The sequence below is a fragment of the Myotis nattereri genome (genome assembly GCF_964212035.1).
Source record: "Myotis nattereri genome assembly, chromosome: 16".
In the NCBI taxonomy this organism is placed as follows: Eukaryota; Metazoa; Chordata; class Mammalia; order Chiroptera; family Vespertilionidae; genus Myotis; species Myotis nattereri.
The window spans coordinates 24,593,184-24,610,629 of NC_138091.1; the positions used below are offsets into that span (position 1 = coordinate 24,593,184).

The 17,446-nt window shown below is 54.3% G+C and overlaps 2 protein-coding genes across 3 annotated transcripts; both read left to right on the forward strand.

The window, feature by feature from the left end:
• The first annotated feature begins 907 nt into the window (after positions 1-907).
• Positions 908-4,809, forward strand: RAB34 (RAB34, member RAS oncogene family). The gene is made up of 11 exons (XM_081109573.1): positions 908-961; positions 1,615-1,836; positions 2,034-2,125; positions 3,056-3,121; positions 3,224-3,325; positions 3,434-3,498; positions 3,608-3,659; positions 3,847-3,928; positions 4,002-4,092; positions 4,219-4,326; positions 4,409-4,809. The coding sequence occupies exons 2-11, from the start codon at positions 1,783-1,785 to the stop codon at positions 4,474-4,476; spliced, it is 780 nt and encodes a 259-aa protein (XP_080965699.1). The 5' UTR covers positions 908-961; positions 1,615-1,782; the 3' UTR covers positions 4,477-4,809.
• A 2,952-nt stretch (positions 4,810-7,761) lies between these two features.
• PROCA1 (protein interacting with cyclin A1) lies at positions 7,762-16,503 on the forward strand. Of its 2 annotated transcripts, XM_081109570.1 has the most exons (5): positions 7,762-8,245; positions 12,519-12,605; positions 14,795-14,930; positions 15,217-15,375; positions 15,461-16,503. In XM_081109570.1, exons 1-5 carry the CDS (start codon positions 8,158-8,160, stop codon positions 16,113-16,115), a joined length of 1,125 nt encoding a protein of 374 aa, XP_080965696.1. In that variant the 5' UTR covers positions 7,762-8,157; the 3' UTR covers positions 16,116-16,503. The 2 variants fall into 2 exon arrangements, with proteins under 2 accessions (XP_080965696.1, XP_080965697.1); XM_081109571.1 differs by lacking the exon at positions 15,217-15,375 and having other exon boundaries at positions 7,763-8,245; positions 15,461-16,497.
• The last annotated feature ends 943 nt before the right edge of the window (positions 16,504-17,446 follow it).

Below are 17,446 nucleotides of genomic sequence, written 5' to 3' on the forward strand. Positions count from 1 at the left end.
TCCCGAGGGGATATGTGGCGGATCAATAATGGTGATTTGGGGGGAAAAAATAAAAACCGAGTCACGCAGAGGGGAGGAAAAAAAGTACCAGACGAGGTAGAAGGTGGCAACTTCTCCCCTCTTTACCCGTGACAGTCTGATTTCATGTGTTTCCCTGACAAGACTCTGGAGGAAATTCTAGCAATATTCCAAACGCCCAGCGCACGGACTTCAGCATTCGCTAATTCTCCTTGTGAATAACTCCGTGCACAATTCCTCCCTTTCAGTAGTCTTCCCTTCCGTGCCCCAGCCGTCCATCGTTGCTCCTCAGATTCCGTTCCGGACACAGAGCACAGCTGAGCAGAGCTGCAGTTTGCCTCCCGGAGGGTCGGCGTCCTCCGGCCTTCACCCCTCCCTTTCTATCGTCTCTGGCCTCTGGGAACCTGCTTTCCCCAGTGACGGTGAGATTTGGGGTGCGGTACCCGGTTCTGTCTCCCACGACTGCAAAATGCGAAAGTTGTTCTTGGGACGATTCCAAAGGGGCCAGTTTGAAGAACGCCCCTACTCGAGGGGCGTCCTCATGTTCCGGAGCAGTGACCTCCCCAAAGGGCGAAATTCCCGGCCCGTCGAGCCCTCCTTTATCCTCCATCAAGGGGGGCGGCTTGGTCTTCGGCCTCCCCACCCCTCAATGCACCCCGGAGCCTTCGAGGAAACGATGCCACGCCTCGGACGTCTCTCTCCGAGGGGGGCACCCAGCTCCGCCTCTGCACCCCTGTCGCTCCCCCTCCCACCTCCCACCTCCCACCTCCCAGGGCTGAAGGGCGCGCGGGGGCAGACGCTGTGAGTCACGTCCCGGGCCTGCAGTTGGGAGGGAAGCGCCGCCTCTCCTTGGGCCCCTTCGCCCCCCCTGGCCCGCCCCGCCGGGCCTGGCACAGCAGATGCTGCGCAGCCATCGCCGCTTCCCCATCACCCGCTCGGCTGGGTAAGGGTCCCGGGGAGGCGCAGCCCCGCGCACGGGTGCAGGCCGAGCACCTGGGGGTCCCTCTCTGGGCGGGTTCCAGCACGTGGGGGGCGGCCTGGGTCCCAGATGAGGCGCCTGGCGGGGGAGCCGAGGCTGGGGCGGTGCAGGGAGGAGGAGAGGATGGGGTCCCGGGCGGGGTGCGAGGCCGGGAGCCGCCGGGAGAGGGGCCGGGGGCGGCCCTTCTGCAGGAATTTCCGGGGATCAGGTTACCGCGCCGGCGGAGGGGGAGCGGCGTGCGACGCGGGGCCCTGCGGCCGCGGACTGGGCCCCCCTCCCCGCCTCCCGCGGCTCTCGGACCTCGCCGCGCGGCCCCTGCCCACACAGACCCCGGGCGGTGGGGCCGCCCCAGCCCCCGGGCCGCCCGGTTATGGTGGGGCCGCCTCCACCCCGCGTTGTCGTCGGGTCTCCGCGGCCTCGAGTGATTGTGGGAACTCCGCGGCCCCGAGTCATCGTCGGGTCTGCGCGGGCCCGGGACCCCCCGGACGGGACTCCCCGCCCCCATTCGGCGGCCGAGGGGTCTCCCCGCCCCCGAGTGGTCTTCGGGACGCCCCGGGCCCGGGTGATCGTGGGTTCGCCGCAGCCCCGGGTGACTGACCCCTCCCCGTGGCCCGCAGCGATCGGGGCGTCCCCGCGGCCGCGGGCTCCCGCAGGCTCCCCTGGGCCCCGAGTTGTGGTCGGGACTCCTCGGTCGCGGGTGATTGTCGGGTCCCCACGGGCCCGGGTCGCCGGGGCGGGTCAGGCCCCCGCGCCTTCTCAGGGCGCCCCACCCGGCCGCAGGCAAGATGAACCTCCTGGCGCCCGTGCGGAGGGACCGCGTCCTGGCGGAGCTGCCCCAGGTAGGCGCGGGCCACGTCGGGCGTCTGGCGGCGGCGCGTGGGCGGGGAGGAGCGGCCCGGGCCCGTTAGCGCCGCGGCCCAGCCCTGCCGCCCGCCCGGCTGCTGCTTCTGGGTGGTCCCCTCCCCACCCCCGGCCCCGGGCTGCCTGGCTGTGGGACGGGGCCAGGATGGTGAGTCTCCTGCTCCACCCCTGGCAGCACCTGAGGAAGGAGGCCGCCTTGCACGTGCGCAGAGACTTCCACCCCCGGGTCACCTGCGCCTGCCAGGAGCACCGGACCGGCACCGTGGGGTGAGCTGGAGACCCCAACATGAAGACAGGAAGTCCCAGGAAACTTTGTAGTCAAAGCGAGGGGGCTCCATGGCACCCTCTACCAGCTAGATGGTTATTCCCTCTTTTGATGTCCTCGCATCTACCCCTTCGTTTCCAGCGAGGTTGTGGGGTGGCCAGAAAGGTGGCAGTTCAGTTCCTGACACAGAGGCGGGGGTGGTCCTCGGCTCAGCTTCCACATACCACCCCTTTGAGCCCCAGGGTCCGGGGGGGATGGGGTGTGTGTGCCTATACCTAAGGGAATACTAATAACAGTTGCCACTATGAATGTAGCAGCTACTGTGTGCCAGGAAGTGTGTTGGATACTGTTACTTTTATTAAATGGAAAACACCATCACTTTTAAAGATGTACCCTGATTTCAGAGGTATTAAAATCTATGTGTGTGATGGGGGGGGGGGGGGGAGGTATGTTTCAGAATATAGAACATTTATCTCATTTTAACCTTCACAAAAACCCAATAAAAGACATTCTTTTTTTATTTTATTAAAGTTATTGGGGTGATATGAGTCAACAGGGACATACAGGGTTTTAGGTGTGGGTTTCAATGTTACAAGATCTGTGTATTGCACCATGTGTTCACTACCCAAAGAAAATATATTCTGAATCTCCACTTAAATGTTGAAACGGAGACAGAGAGACCAAGTACTTTGTCCTAAGTCACACCGCTAGTAAAGTGTGAGAGCTGGGATTCAAATTTATGTCTTTTTGATACTAACCCACAAAACACCCCTAGCCGGTACATCTGTCCAGAAAGCTGGCTAGGAGGCCTGGTGTCTATGGCAACTGCAGCCTGGGTGCGACTACCTTTGTAGACCTCTTAGGTTGCATTGGGACTCCCTAGAGTGAAAGAACTAGTGCCCACTCCTCTTGCCTCCTCTTGTGTCCAGCAGATTTAAGATCTCCAAGGTCATTGTGGTGGGGGACCTGTCGGTGGGGAAGACTTGTCTCATTAATAGGTAAGAGGGTGCTGGAGCTGAACTGGGTTGGGCTGGGCAGGGTAGGGCCAGGCCTAGCCAGAGGGGCTGGGCTAAGGGCCAGAACCTCTGGTGCCCCCTCAGGTTCTGCAAAGACACCTTTGATAAGAATTACAAGGCCACCATTGGAGTGGACTTTGAGATGGAACGATTTGAGGTGTTGGGCATCCCCTTCAGTCTGCAGCTGTGAGTGCTTCTTCCCCTCTCCCTCTTCCAGCCGTTTCTTCCTCTGGCACTTACACCCCTCCTACGCCCCTGTCCCCATACCTCTGTGTCACCCCTCCTCCCTCCTAGCTGGGATACCGCTGGACAGGAGAGATTCAAATGCATTGCATCAACCTACTACCGAGGAGCTCAAGGTACGGGGCTGGGTGAAGTGGGGGAGGAGGCTGCTTCTAACCGAGGGCTGTGGAAATGAGCCAGTAGCATCTCCTTACCAACCTGGGACTGTTTCTGCCACTCTTGCAGCCATCATCATTGTCTTCAACCTGAATGATGTGGCCTCCCTGGAACATACCAAGTATGTGGGGGTGCTGACATATACGGGGGCTCTGGGAAGAGAGGGTTCCGAGAGAAGAAAAGAGGGGTGGTCAGGGGCATGGTAGGGAAGGAAAGAACGCATCTAGGAGCAGAGGATAATTGAGCAGATGAGTGTCAGTGGCAGGAGCCTGCCTACCTCATCTCTTGCTGTCCACCGTCTGTGGCAGGCAGTGGCTAGCTGATGCACTCAAGGAGAACGACCCTTCCAGCGTGCTTCTCTTCCTTGTGGGTTCCAAGAAGGACCTGAGTGTGAGTGTGCCCGTGGGGGACCTTCCCAACTTGGTGAGGGAACCCTCCGCATCTGACTCTGACTTTCCTTCAGACTCCTGCTCAGTATGTGCTAATGGAGCGAGACGCACTCAAGGTGGCCCAAGAGATGAAAGCTGAGTACTGGGCAGTCTCGTCTCTCACTGGTGAGTAAGGGGCGTCAGGCCTGCGTGGCATTCCTGCCTACCTTGCCTCTCGCTCCTACAACTCCAGCTGTGCCCAGGGAACCCAGGCTGGAACTGCCCCTGAGCACCCACCTGTTCCTGTGTCAGGTGAGAATGTCCGGGAATTCTTTTTCCGTGTGGCGGCACTGACCTTCGAGGCCAACGTGCTGGCTGAGCTGGAGAAATCAGGGGCCCGGCGCATCGGGGATGTTGTCCGTGAGTTCCCACCTGGATGAGGGTGGCAGAAAGCATGGGGAACCTCCCATCCCTGCGTCACTTATTTCCCACTCTTCTTCAGGCATCAACAGTGATGACAATAACCTCTACCTAACTGCCAGCAAGAAGAAGCCCACATGTTGCTTGTGAGGGACTGCCCAGCCCTGGGGCACTGTGCCACTTTGACTTGCCTAGAACTCTCTCCCTGGACATCGGCACTGACTGTTAGTCCAAACCAAAGAGCTGCCCGTTGGTGGCAGTACCCCCAGAGGGGTAGTTGGGACCATGCTAGCCACTTCCTGCCCCTAGGCACCATACCAAAGACTGGATGCCCCCTCGATCCAGGGACTCCCCAGGGTGCCCCGTGGTGGGGAGGTGGCCCCTGCCGCTTTTGCTCAACATGCTGGGCCTTGGGGGTAGGAGGGTGCTAAATGATCCCAGCCTCACACCGTGCCTTATGCATTAAAGTCTCTGTTATTAGCAGCCTGGGGGTTGAAGTCCTTTGTTGGGGATGAGGGAAACGGAATGGGCAGGGCTGTGTGGTGCTCTTGGGGCTGGAGCCTCCTGCTGGGACGCTGGACATCTCTGGCCCCTGGGCAAGCCTCAGGCGGGCTGGGAGCTCAGGGACCATGTTGGGGGGCGGGGCTGCACTCTCACTGGGTGAGATCTGAATTGTTGGCTTTGAGAGCCCTTTCCTGTAGTCCCTTCCCCCAAAATGTGTCCTCCTACTTGGTGCTTATACCCAAATTTCCACCAATGGATAATATTCTTTCCTTCTCCCCTCCCTCCCTCCCTCCCTCCCCCCTTCCTTCCTTCCTTCCTTCCTTCCTTCCTTCCTTCCTTCCTTCCTTCCTTCCTTCCTTTTCTTCTCTTCTTCTTTTGCCTCTTCCTGGCTTCCCTTTTATTTATTTTGTTAATCCTCACCCGAGGATATTTCCCCATTGATTTTTAGATAAAGTGGGAGGGGGGACAACAAAGAGAAACATCAGTGTGAGAGAAACACATCAATTGGTTGCCTCCCCCACACGCTCCCACCAGGGCGGGGGATGGAGCCTGCAACTGAGGTACATGGCCTTGACTGGAATCGAACCCAGCACCCCCCAATCTGAGGGCTGACACTCTAACCACTGAGCAAAACTAGGGCCCCGCCTTCCCTTTATTACTATTTTTTATTTATTTTTTTTAGATTCAAAGAGGAAGGGAGAGGGAGAGAGAGAAACATCAACGATGCGAGAGAATCATTGATCGGCTGCCTCCTGCACGCCTCCTACTGAGGATAGAGGCTGCAACCTGGGCATGTGCCTTTGGCCGGAATCAAACCGGGGACCCGTCAGTTCACAGACTGACGCTCTATCCACTGAACCAAACCGCCTAGGGCCCGCCTTCCCTTTAAAAAATGCTTCTCTGCCCTAGCTGTTTTGCTTAGTGGATAGAGCATCGGCCTGTGGACTCAAGGGCCCCAGGTTTGATTCCAGTCAAGGGCACATGGCCAAGTTGCAGGCTCGATCCCCCATGGGGGGTGTGCAGGAGGCAGCCGATCAATGATTCTTATCATTGATGTTTCTATCTCTCTCTGAAATCAGTATATATATAAATAAAATAAAAAATGCTTCTCTGAGGGGAACAGTGAGAAGTGATTGAGTTTTTGATACTTTTTGGATTGACCATAAGGCCCAGGGAGGTAGGGCCTTGGCTATTATTCAGAAGATACGTTATCTAATACCTAACTATATTAGGGGTATAAACATAAAATTATGAGTGGTACCTTTTTACATCTGAAGACAGACTAAAGAACTAAACTGAATAAAAAATCAGATGTGTATTTTTCCCTCTTCAAAAGAGACATACGTGCATGACCTGCACTTGAATCCTCACTTGCCTCCTCTTGTGTCCTCTTAGGGCGCTCAGGCAGATCACTTATCCTCTGTGCCCCAATTTCTTCATCTATAAATGAGGCTAATAATACTGATGGGGTTTCATGGGTGAAATGAGATAAGACACTACCTAATACATATAGGAAGAGCTCAAAATCCTCAGCTGTCATAAGTACACAGGAAGAGTGACCAAGACCCTGGCTCATTGTTGACATCTGACCCAGAGCTATACATCAGTTGGAAGCGTCTCAGACATCTGGACCAACAATGGAGGGACACGTGTGGCCTGGTGCCATCCTGGGAAACCATGGAGGGTCAAGATGTGCTTGACCCAGTCAGCAAGTGCTCTGTCCGTTCTATGCCTGCGTTCATTCTTCCCCAGCTCTGTTCTGGGAGGGTTGACTTTTTTTGCACACCCCTCTTTTGCCCTGATTTCCCCATCCCCGTCTGTCCCTAGAACTGGAGGTTCTGGGCGGGGGTCCGACCCAGTCATGTTGCTGGGTCTGGAGGAAAGTGAAGGTTGGCATCATGGAGAGCAGCAGCAGGAGGGGCCCTTGGTTTCTCTGGAGAAAACAAAGTTTAAATACCATCCATTCCTTTCCATCCTTTGAGGCATAACCTCGCTTTGGAGCCTGATGCCAAGAAAAATTGAGGGGCGTGATGTGTGGAATGCCGGTTGTAGGGCTCTGACATTCTTTCACATTCTCCTGGAATTGTCTTGTTTACCTTTGCGCCCTCATAGGACTGCACTCATCAACCCTTTCCTTGCACAGAGCTTGTAACTCAGTGTGTGTGTGTGTGTGTGTGTGAGAAGTCTGCACCACAATACTGTTGTGGAGTGTTTGTGCTGAGTAAAATGTGGGGAGCAGGGGTATGGTTCTGTATTCTGGGTAGCCTCTGTGAGAGGTGTGTGCATATTGTATGAGTCTGTGTGTGGTGAGATTTTGTTCTGTGTGCTAAATGTGTGATACAAGCATGCGCCATGTGCATGCTATCCTTAAGGGTGGGAGGGGTGTATGGTGGAGGGATGTGTGTAGGTTACAATGAATACAGTGGATCCTGCTCCCAGCACTGGGCAAGCCTATGGAGACACATAAGGTTGTGTGACTGAAATAAGATAAAGCACCAACACATAGGAAGAGCTCAAAACCCTTATCTATTATGATAATTTGGGGGGGAAATTGACCAAGACCCTGCCTTTTGTTAAGATCTTTATTGGGCAGTATTTCTCTGGGTTGGGGGGGGGGTGCCTCATGGGGGCCGGAAGGGAATACTGGTAAGAAGCTCTGGCGGTGGGAGCCCCCTTGGGGCTGGGATCGGACATCCAGTCCTCATCCGAGGACTCTGCTGGCAGAGAGAGAGCGAGTGACCCTGGCCTCCCGCCAGGCCTGGAGGAACCCCAGGAGAGCCGGGATGAGGGGTGAGGTGGGAAGCCGTCCCTCCCCAGGCCGCGGGGAGAGGGTCACGTGCAGGTTGGGGGCGGGGCTAAGGGCCGCGGCGAGGTTCGGAAGGGACTGGGTGGGGCCAGGAGCGGTGCGAAGAGTTAAGTCGAGAGAATGGAGGGGGCGGGGCTAGGGGCGGGGCTAAAGTCTGGGTGGGGGCAGGAAAGAGCTAAGAGCTGGGGGTAGATCTAGAAAGGAACTAGGATGGGCCTGAGCGGCCTAGCTAAGGTTTGGGCCTGAGATTAAAGGTGAGGTACTAAGGTTAAAGTGGAACAAAGGGGGAAGAGCCCTGCAGGCGCTGGGGTGCCCCGGATGAAGAGCGTGGCTGAAGCTTAGTCTTGGGCTGAGAAGACATCGCAGCTTAGAACGGGGCTGGGAAGGTGGGTGGAGGGGTGGGACCAGCATGAGGCAGAGCTGAGGGCTCCAAGGGGGCGAAGCTGACATTGGGGTTTACGGTTGCCTCGGCCCAGCTGAGGTTCAGAGTCTGGTAGAGAGGAAGAACTGGGCCGAGAGCGATGTGGGTGAGGACGACAATGACCGTTGAAAGGTGGACTGAGAAAGAGGCTGAGGACAATGCCAGCACCTGGGATGATAGCAGCAGTGGTAAGGCGAGGGCGGGGCAGCGGATCAGGGGAGGGCTGGCCCGAGGCCCTAGTGAGCCTGACAAAGGAGGCGGGGCTAAGGGCAGGCTGGGGCGGGGCTAGAGCCTGGGGGCGGGCTCACGGCGAGCCGCGGACCAATGATGGAGGACTGGAGTCCCGAGGGCCTGGGAATGACCTCCGGGTCCGGCTGGATCGGGAGCTGTAACTCCTGTTAGTAGGGCCAGGAGCCTTCGCTGTGCAGCAGCCCAGGGCCTGGGCAGTAGCCCAATTAGTGCGGGGCCTGGCTGGAGCCCATGGTCCAGCGTCGACCCTGTCGCCGGGGCTTGGGCGGACGGTTCTGTTGACTCTGAGGGCAAGGAATCTGGTGGCTCCGAGCGTGACGTCACAATCGCCTACAGACGTGGGCGGGGCCGGGGGCTTTCCTAGGAGACGCGTGCACACTGTGCGTCCCTTGCTCCCTCCTTTTCCTCCTTCCCTTCCTTTTTATTCCCCCCCCCCCCCTTTCTTTCTCCCTCTCGCCTTCCCTCCCTACCTTCCTCATTCATCTGCTCCAGTGTCCAACCTGGAATCCCACCGCCTGTGCTGCCAGGGCGGGGGGAGCTCCTCGCCCGCAGGACTGGGAGGATTTTGTACAAATGAGCATCACCTGTGAGTTTTGAGTTAGTCCCTGCGCCCTGATTAATGTCTAGTGAGAAAGAGGCCACACACCTCCCAATTTCTTTTAAGCCATTACCCTCCTCATTCATTATGAAGCCCCCCCTCCCAACCCCATGTCTAACCTCAGTCGCTTCCGCTGCGGGAGCTCCCTCGTTCTGCCTGTGGAACGAGAGAGCAGATTGCCTTCCTCAGATTTGAGGAGAGTTACTAAATCCCACCCCTTGGCAAACACTTATGATTGTCAGGGCTTAGAGCAGTGGTTCTCAACCCTGGCTGCACATTAGAATCACCTGGGAATCTTTTTAAAATCCTAATTTCTGGGCCTCATCCTCCGGAAATTCTGTTTGTTTCTAATGTTGTGGCCCCACCCCATAACAAAGAAACAGAATTTCCAGAAGATGAGGCCCAGAAATCAGGATTTTAAAAAGATTCCCAGGTGATTCTAATGTGCAGCTAAGGTTGAGAACTACTGGCTTAGACGAAGTTAGTGGAACCTGCATGTAGACCTTTTTTTAAAAAAAAACATTGAATACAATAGTAATTAAAATTTTTTTTTATTTCAGAGGAAGGGAGAGGGAGAGATAGAAACATGATAATGAGAGAGAATAATTGAATAGCTGCCTCCTGCACACCCCCTACTGGGGACTGAGTTCTCAACCCATACATGTGCTCTGAAGGGGAATGACCTTTTGGTTCATAGGTTCAAGCTCACCCAATGAGCTGGGCTCATGTATTTTTTCAATCAACCAATATTTACTGAGTATTTTCTTTTTCTCTAAATCCTCAAGAATATGCTTATTGATTTTATTTTAGAGAAAGAGGGAGGGAGCAAGAGATAAATATTGATAGGAAAAACACTGATTTGTTGTTCCACTTATTTATGCATTCATTGGTTGACTCTTGTATGTGCCCTGACCAGGGATTGAACCCGCAATTTTGGCATATCAGGACAATGCTCTCTAATCAACTGAGCTACCCAGCTAGGGCTTACTGAGTACTTTCTATGTCCCAGGACCTATAGAAGCAGAAACAGATGAAATACGGCTCTTGTTCTCAAGTTGCCATATATGCATGAGGTACCCTTGCAGGGTAAAGGGAAGTAAGATATGTGTGACCAATTCTACTTTGATAGCATTGTTTCCAAAATGAGCAGGTATTTCTGGGTAGTGGGAGGCAGGAGAGAAGGAATGGAGAAGGGGATGGATGATGGGAGGAGCTGATAGTTGAGAAAGGAACCAGGGCCATGGTCCTGGGGTGGGGACATGATAAGGACATCATCTTGAAGGCAGTAGAATGCTATTAAAGAAGAGGAACATGGCAGACCAGTTGGCACCTAGAAAACTCACTTTGGCTGCATTGTGAGGACTGGATGAGGGTAGTGAGACAGGAGGTGGGGAGGCCGGGCAGGAGGTTACTGCAGTTGTCTTGGTGAGAGATAATGAGGGTGTGAATCAAGACAGAGGTAGATGTGGGAGCAGATAGGCATGACAAGACTTGGTCATCAAGTTGGTATAGAAGTGAGGGAAAGGGTGACTCCTAGATTTCTAGCTGTGGTGTCTATTGCTCTCTGAAATGGAAGATACAAGAGGGGGTGGTTCATGGAGTTTAGGAGAAGATGGTAGGTTCATGTGGGACATGTTGGTCTAAGATGTTTGGGAACATCCAAGAAGATATTGGCTACCTGCTCAGCAAAGCAGTCTGGATTGGAGACACATCCAGAATTATGGATGCTGAAACCATCGAGCTGGATGACATTATCCAAGACAAGCACTCTGAGAAGTAGAGTAAAACAGAAACCTGGTGATCATCAACTGAAGGGGTACAGCAGAGGAGTTAGGGAAGAACTAATGAGTTTGTCAGAGAAAAAAGAGAGGAATGAGAGAGGTCTGCATGGAAGCTGAAGGAATAGAGCAGTGATGGCGAACCTATGACACGCGAACTCATTTTTTTGGTTGATTTTTCTTTGTTAAATGGCATTTAAATATATAAAATAAATATAAAAAATATAAGTCTTTGTTTTACTATGGTTGCAAAGATCAAAAAATTTCTATATGTGACACGGCACCAGAGTTAAGTTAGGGTTTTTCAAAATGCTGACACGCCGAGCTCAAAAGGTTCGCCATCGCTGGAATAGAGCACGCAGAAGGAAGAGATTCATTGGTTAACAGGGTCAAGTGAGATAAGACGAAAAGAAGGCCACTGGGCTTGGCTATTGGGAAGTTGTTGATAGCCTTTGCCTGGGTAATGTGATAGAGAGGCCAGGTGGCTGCCATGTGTAGGTGGCTGGAACAGAGACAGAGGTGAAGATTCTGAGCTCGCTGAAGGTAGGGTCTGTGCCTCCTCTAGTGTCCAGTGAAGCTATCCAGTATGTCTGTTAAATGAGTAAATAAACTTGGATTGGAAAGGAAGAGGAGTGGGATATGTAGTGCTAGAGGGAGAAACAGGGTTCAGAGGGTGCTTTGTTTAAAGTTGTTCAGAGCCTAGAGGGGGGAAACAAACCATTAAATAAGGAGAAGATCAAAATTCTGGCTGGGACCTAGAGTTCAGGCGCTTTGGGCAGGAGGAAGAAGGGGAGCTTCCCCAGGTTGGGGGAGAGTTGATGAGAGTGGGAGCAGCCACAGATAAGGCTGGTGAAATGATCTGCTGGGAGGAACAGCAGCAGGAAAGGAGTTTCAGGGAAGTGCTGTGGAAAGCAGAAGGAGCTGACCAGGGAACTGTAAAAAGATGACCAAGTGCCACTGAAGGCCCAGTTGAAGCCCCCAACAAATCAGCTTCCTTTTCTAAAAGGATATTTTTTATTGATTTCAGAGAGGAAGGGAGAGTGAGAGTGAGAAAGAAACAGCAATGAAGAGAGAGAATCATTGATTGGCTGTCTCCTGCATGCCCCCACCCTGGGGGTCAAACCCACAACCTGGACATATGCCCTGACCAGGAATAGAACTGTGACCTCCTGGTTCATAGGTTGATGCTCAACTACTGAGCCACACTGGCTGGGCTCAGCTTCCTTTCTTCAGCAGAACTCAGCTCCTGATGCCCCAAAGGACAAGCTAACTGTGGGAAGTAGGGAAGTGCAGGCTCTGCCCTGTGGTTGTTGATGCAGCTGCTGTCCCAGTTGGAGTTCTACTGGTGGACAACTTCTGACCCAGCTCCACCCACCCCATGACAATTCCTGAAACGCCTTCCTTGTCTAGATTGGCTCAGTCCTATTGTTTCTCCAGATTCAGTTCCTGTTAAGCTTCTTTCAAGAAGATTTTCCTAATCTCACCCTACACCAAGCATGTCAAACTCGAAGCCCGCGGGCCACATGAGTTTGACATGCTTGCCCTACACCTTCACTGTCTCAGTAAGTGCCCTTGTTCTCTGCTTCCACAGTCCTCCTTCCCACCATGTCCCTCACTGTCAGTGTCTGCATCACACCACAGTCAGGAACTGTTCCATATACCGCCCCTGTTTCTCTTCTCAAACCCTCTCCCAGCCCCTTGCAAGCAGGGTCTGTTTCTGTAAATCTGCATCTTGGATGCAGCTGGTGCCGGACGCCTGTGGCATCTCAGAACATGTTTGAGGAATGAATGGCGTGGGGAGGGGATGCTGTCTGTGGCCACTCTGTTCTCTCTCAGATGTAAACAGGCTACCCAGCTGGGAACGAGGACATCTGCTGGCTGGTGTGGCGTCGAGCACTGATGCATCCATATTCTCCTCCGAAGGTGGGTCCAGGGGAACCTCTGGCTCCAAAGGCCCCACCACCCCTAACTTGGGAAAGCTGACCCCTGGTGGTCGGCAGAAGGGAGGGAAGTGTGTTTCTGAAGGGGTTACCCGGCAGCCCCACCCCCACCACTCCCCCTACTCATGCCAGAGAGGGCCCCTTTCTGGAGACCACAATCACCCCTTTGTACAACACTTTATGGTGCACAAATATCTTTGAACTGAGCCCTCACAACAACCCTGTATAATAGGTTACCACCATCCCTATTTTAAAAATTAATTTATTGATTTTAGAGAGGGAGGGAAGGAGAAACATTGATTTGTTGTTCCACTTATATACTCATTGGCTGCTGATGGGATTGAACCTGAAACCTTGTGCAAATCTTGGTATATCAGGATGATGCTCTAACCAACTGAGCTACCATGGCCAGGGTGCCATCATCCCCATTTGTGGGCAGAAAAATGAAGACTTAGAAAAGCAAAGTGACTGGTCCTTAGTAACTGACCTTGTGACAGAGCCAACACTTGGACTCTGACTTCAAGGACACTGGCCACTGTGCTGCCCTTTGCCCCAGCCCAGCAGTGCTGAAGCAAGCTGAGGGTGTGGCCCTACTCCAAAGTCCTGCTCACGTCCTTATGAAGAAAGGACATGAGGAGAGGAAGCAGACAGGGAGGCCACCAAATGGGTCAAGCGTATATGGGGGACCTGGGACCCTCGCAGCCTGGTCAAGGGAAGGGAGGAATGTGGGGCAAGGCTCAGACCACGCTGCCGTCTACTCATCTCTCAAGTATTTAAGGCCACTTGGACTAACACAGTCCCAGCCGGGGGTTTATGAAATCCTCCCAGTTCCACACCTTGTAGGGGCTGGATAAAGGTGCAATCCTCCTGGCCTGTTTGGTGGGGAGTTAGCCAGCCATGGCACCCCATGCCAGACTGCTACGGAAGTCACTGGTGTTCATCCACTTCTCCCTCCCAAGGTGGGTGGAGTCAGAGTCCAGGGGAGACCTGCAGGAAGGTGTTTGTCCTCTCTGCCTTGATGTGTGAGGTCCTGGGCACGTGGAGGCATTTCATGGGCTTACCTTTTGGAGAGTGGCCAGAGGGGAGACCCATTGGTAGACTGGAGTCCTAGGCAGGGTCGGAGATGAGGCCGTGCGGGTAGAGGCTGGGAGACTCCAGTGTGTGTCCAGGGCTTGCATTCCATTGAGTAAAAGAGGTGGGAACCTTTCTCCAGGACTTCCCCTTAATCCCAATTCTTACCCCAGCAGCATCTCCCCTGTTCCCTGGCAAAGTGGACATGGTATGTGTGCTGCCTATAAGGGACTCAGGTTGGGAGTGGGTTGTTCAAGTCTGTGGTTCCAAGGACTGGGGAGAGAATGGAGGGGGAGTGGGAATTTGATGGTTAAAGAGCAGGGAAAGAATCCAGGGTGAGCATGGGAAAGGGGAGATGTGAGAAGGGTGCCTGGAGAGAGAAGGAGCCTGGGGGAGAGAGGAGGAAAAAGGCAGGCCCAGAGTCAGGAGAAGCAAAGGGGCATGGCATGTGGTAGGATAGGCCTTAGCTCCCGTCCAGGCATGAGCCACCATACTGTGGTGGTCCTTGGGGCCGGAATGGCGTGAGAGGCTTCGAGGGGTAGGATGAAGGCCTCCTGGGCCTGTGCAGGGCAGGCATAGGAGCTGGGGATGCTGTGTTGCTGGCTCTAATCACTGGGGACTCTGAATTGGCACTCCTCAGTCTGCCACGGCAAGAAGGCTGTCCCCTACGAGGCACCCTGTGGAGCGAGGTAGCGGACACTGTGCAGCAGCTGCACGAGGTCAGCAGGAGCCAGTGGAGGGAGGGCTCCAGGAAGGCAGGCTCCATGGAAGGCAGGGGAGGGGAAGAGGCAGGTGTCACAGGACGGCAAGAGGGCTTGGGTGAGGGCCTTGGTGAGACATTTTCCTGGGAGCGTGCAGGGGGCAGACAGATCCATGCAGTGGGTTGGGGAAAGCCACTGGTGAGACCTGGAGTTACTACTGGACTGAATGACTACTATGAAGTAGAAGCAGCTGCCTGTGGGTGTGTGTGTGTGTGTGGGGGGGTGGGGGTGGTTGGGGGCAGGTGAATTTGGTGAAGCATATAGACTGAGCTGTGGAAGGAGAGACCCAAAGATGTGCTGCTACCATTACCCCTGTATGACCCAGACTCCGACCCCTTAGGCGAGTTCAAGGACACTGACAGGTGCTGCTGGAATCACAAGAAGTGCACTGGGCATATCATCCACCCCTTCACCTCTGACTGTGGTCACTACAACCTGCACCTGCACTCTCTCAGCCACTGTGACTGTGACTCTAGGTAAGGACCCTCCTCCTCGGACGATCCACAGCCCAGGAGACTCCTGGGAAGAGCCAGGTCCAAACTTTCACTGCGGTCCCCTCCTTTAGCTTTGACCAGGCACTGCCAGCCCAACCCCAGCTTTGTAAACCTGACTCTTCTCCAAGAGCAATGGGGATGAGGTCTTTTGGCAGCCTGGGCTGAGCTGCAGTTACTACTCGGAAAGCCCACTGTCCTTCAGGCTCCTGGCTCTGGGCCCCTGGGGAGTCCTGGAGGTGTGGGAGCCAGGCTGAGTTCCTTGTGGCAGGGTGAAGGACTGCTCAGACAAGACAAATAGCAGCATCTCCCAAGATGTAGGCCCAACCTGTTCCCGAGATGTGGGCCCAACCTGTTTCGACATCGTCCAGACCCCTTGCTTTGAGCTCATCCCCGAGGAAGAGTATGTGGAGCGGTTCTGGTATGGCTGGTGAGTGCTGGCAGGCTGATGGGGGCACTGTAGGGCATTGGCCCTCACTTTTTGTCAACTTTCTCTTACCCACCCTCCCTCCCAGGTGCAAAAGCTTCAGGCCTGTCTCTGTGGCAGTGATCCACCATCCCCTCCACCACGAATTTAGAGATGACCTAAATGAAGAAGAGGAAGAGGAGGAAGAAAGCAAGCCTCCCATCCCGACCGAGGTGGGGCCCACCGCCACCACACCCAAGGACAAAGGCATAGGAATGGGCACGATCATGGGCACATCAGACTCGGCCGCTCCCATTACCATCTGGCGCTCTGAGAGTCCCACAGGGAAGTCCCAGGGCAGCAGGGTTATCAAGAAGGTCAAGAAGAAAAAGGAAAAAGAGAAAGATGAGGAGGATACAGATGAGAAGGCAAAGATGAAGAAAAAAGTCAAGAAGGGCAAGTTGACTAAAAAGAAAAGCCCAGTTAAATCAGAACCTTCACCTCCAGACTTGAGCAGATCATTAAGCCCAAGGGAGCTGGTCAGGCTGTCAGAATCCAGCCCAGAGAGCCGGGAAGACCTGGAGAGTGAGGACAGTTACAATGACCCCAGGCAGGAGCCCTCCAGCGAGGATATTGTAGAGTCATCGCCCAGAAAGAGAGATAAGAACACGGTCCAGGCCAAGAAACTTGGGGCAAAACCTGCTCCAATCAAGAAAATGAACAAGAGGAAATCCCCCCCAGTATCCAGCCCCAATCTCAGTTGAGGCCGGGCGACCAGGTGAAGAATAAATGCCATCCAGCCTGTCGCAAACCCCCTGCTGCTCTTCTCTCCCTCTAACTTGGCTGCTGCTGGGGGGCGGGGGTGGGCTCTGGGCATAGCTGGAGCAAAGGGGGTAGGGGCCTGCGGGGGTTTCTAAAGGGCAGTCCATCTGCCAAGAGGAAGTCCATGGGAAGGTAGGTGGGAGGGCAGGGAGGGGCACTGTAACAGCCTGTTTCTCTGTAACATCCTAGGCCCAGGGCAGAAGAGCACATCTGGGTGAGGAGGGAAGGCTTCCCATCTACAGGGAGGCTGGTCTGTGTTAAGTCCACTCTGGGACAGGCGGGATTACCTGTAACGATACCCCTAATAAACTGAACCTTTTAACCTCTGCCACTGCGCCTGCCCTTCCCCTCTTTTAAGTGGCCCTGGAGAAGGTGCTGGTAGCACCAAAGGGAACATGATTTTACCAGTTCTGTGGACCTGCTCCTACAAGGCCCTTCTAGACCTTTTGTGCTAAAGGGAACTGAACTGAGTTCCCTACTAAAAGCCAACCCCTCACCTTCTCCCCGCAACTCTTGCCAAAAGCCAGAGATCTTAAATGAAGAAAAAGCAAGGAAGGGCCTTGGCCAGTGTGGTTCAGTTGGTTGAGTGTCATTCCATGCCCTGAGAGATCACCAGTTCAATTCCCCGTCAGGGCACATGCCAGGTTGCAGGCTCATCCCCAGTGGGGTAGTGCAGGAGGCGGCTGATTGATGTTTCTCCCTTTTTCCCTCTCCCTCTCTCATTAAAAAAAAAAAGAAAAAAAGGCAAGGAAGGGAGCTCACCAAGTTTGGGGAGCAGTGGCTTTTTTTTTTACTTCTTTGCTGAGCCTCAAGCAGAGGAAAAGGAGTAGGAAAGCCTCACTTTCCCAGCCCCGACTCACAGAGCTACGAGACAAAACCTTTGGGAAGAAACAGGGAGATCAGCGTCCAGAATAAAAGAGGCTGTGGGGCTGGGGAAAGGACCAAGGCCTGGGAACTGGCCTGCAACAGCCCAGCTCCCTTTTCCAGGGCCAGTGTTTGTGTGTAGCAGGCAGCGTGGGCCCATCCTGGGTCAGACACACTTAACTGGTGTAGAAGTACTGCCAGACATTCAGGCCCAGCTGGCAAAAAGGGAAGAGATGTGCACGGGCTCAGGGTGAGAAACCCAGATTTACCTGTGGCCTTTCTCAACTGTGCCCAAGAAGTCCACAGGTGCTCCTCGACTTACGATGGGTTTATGTCCAGATAAACCCACTGTAAGTTGGAAATATCGTTAGAGCGAAAATGCACTTAACACACCTGAACAACTTAGCCC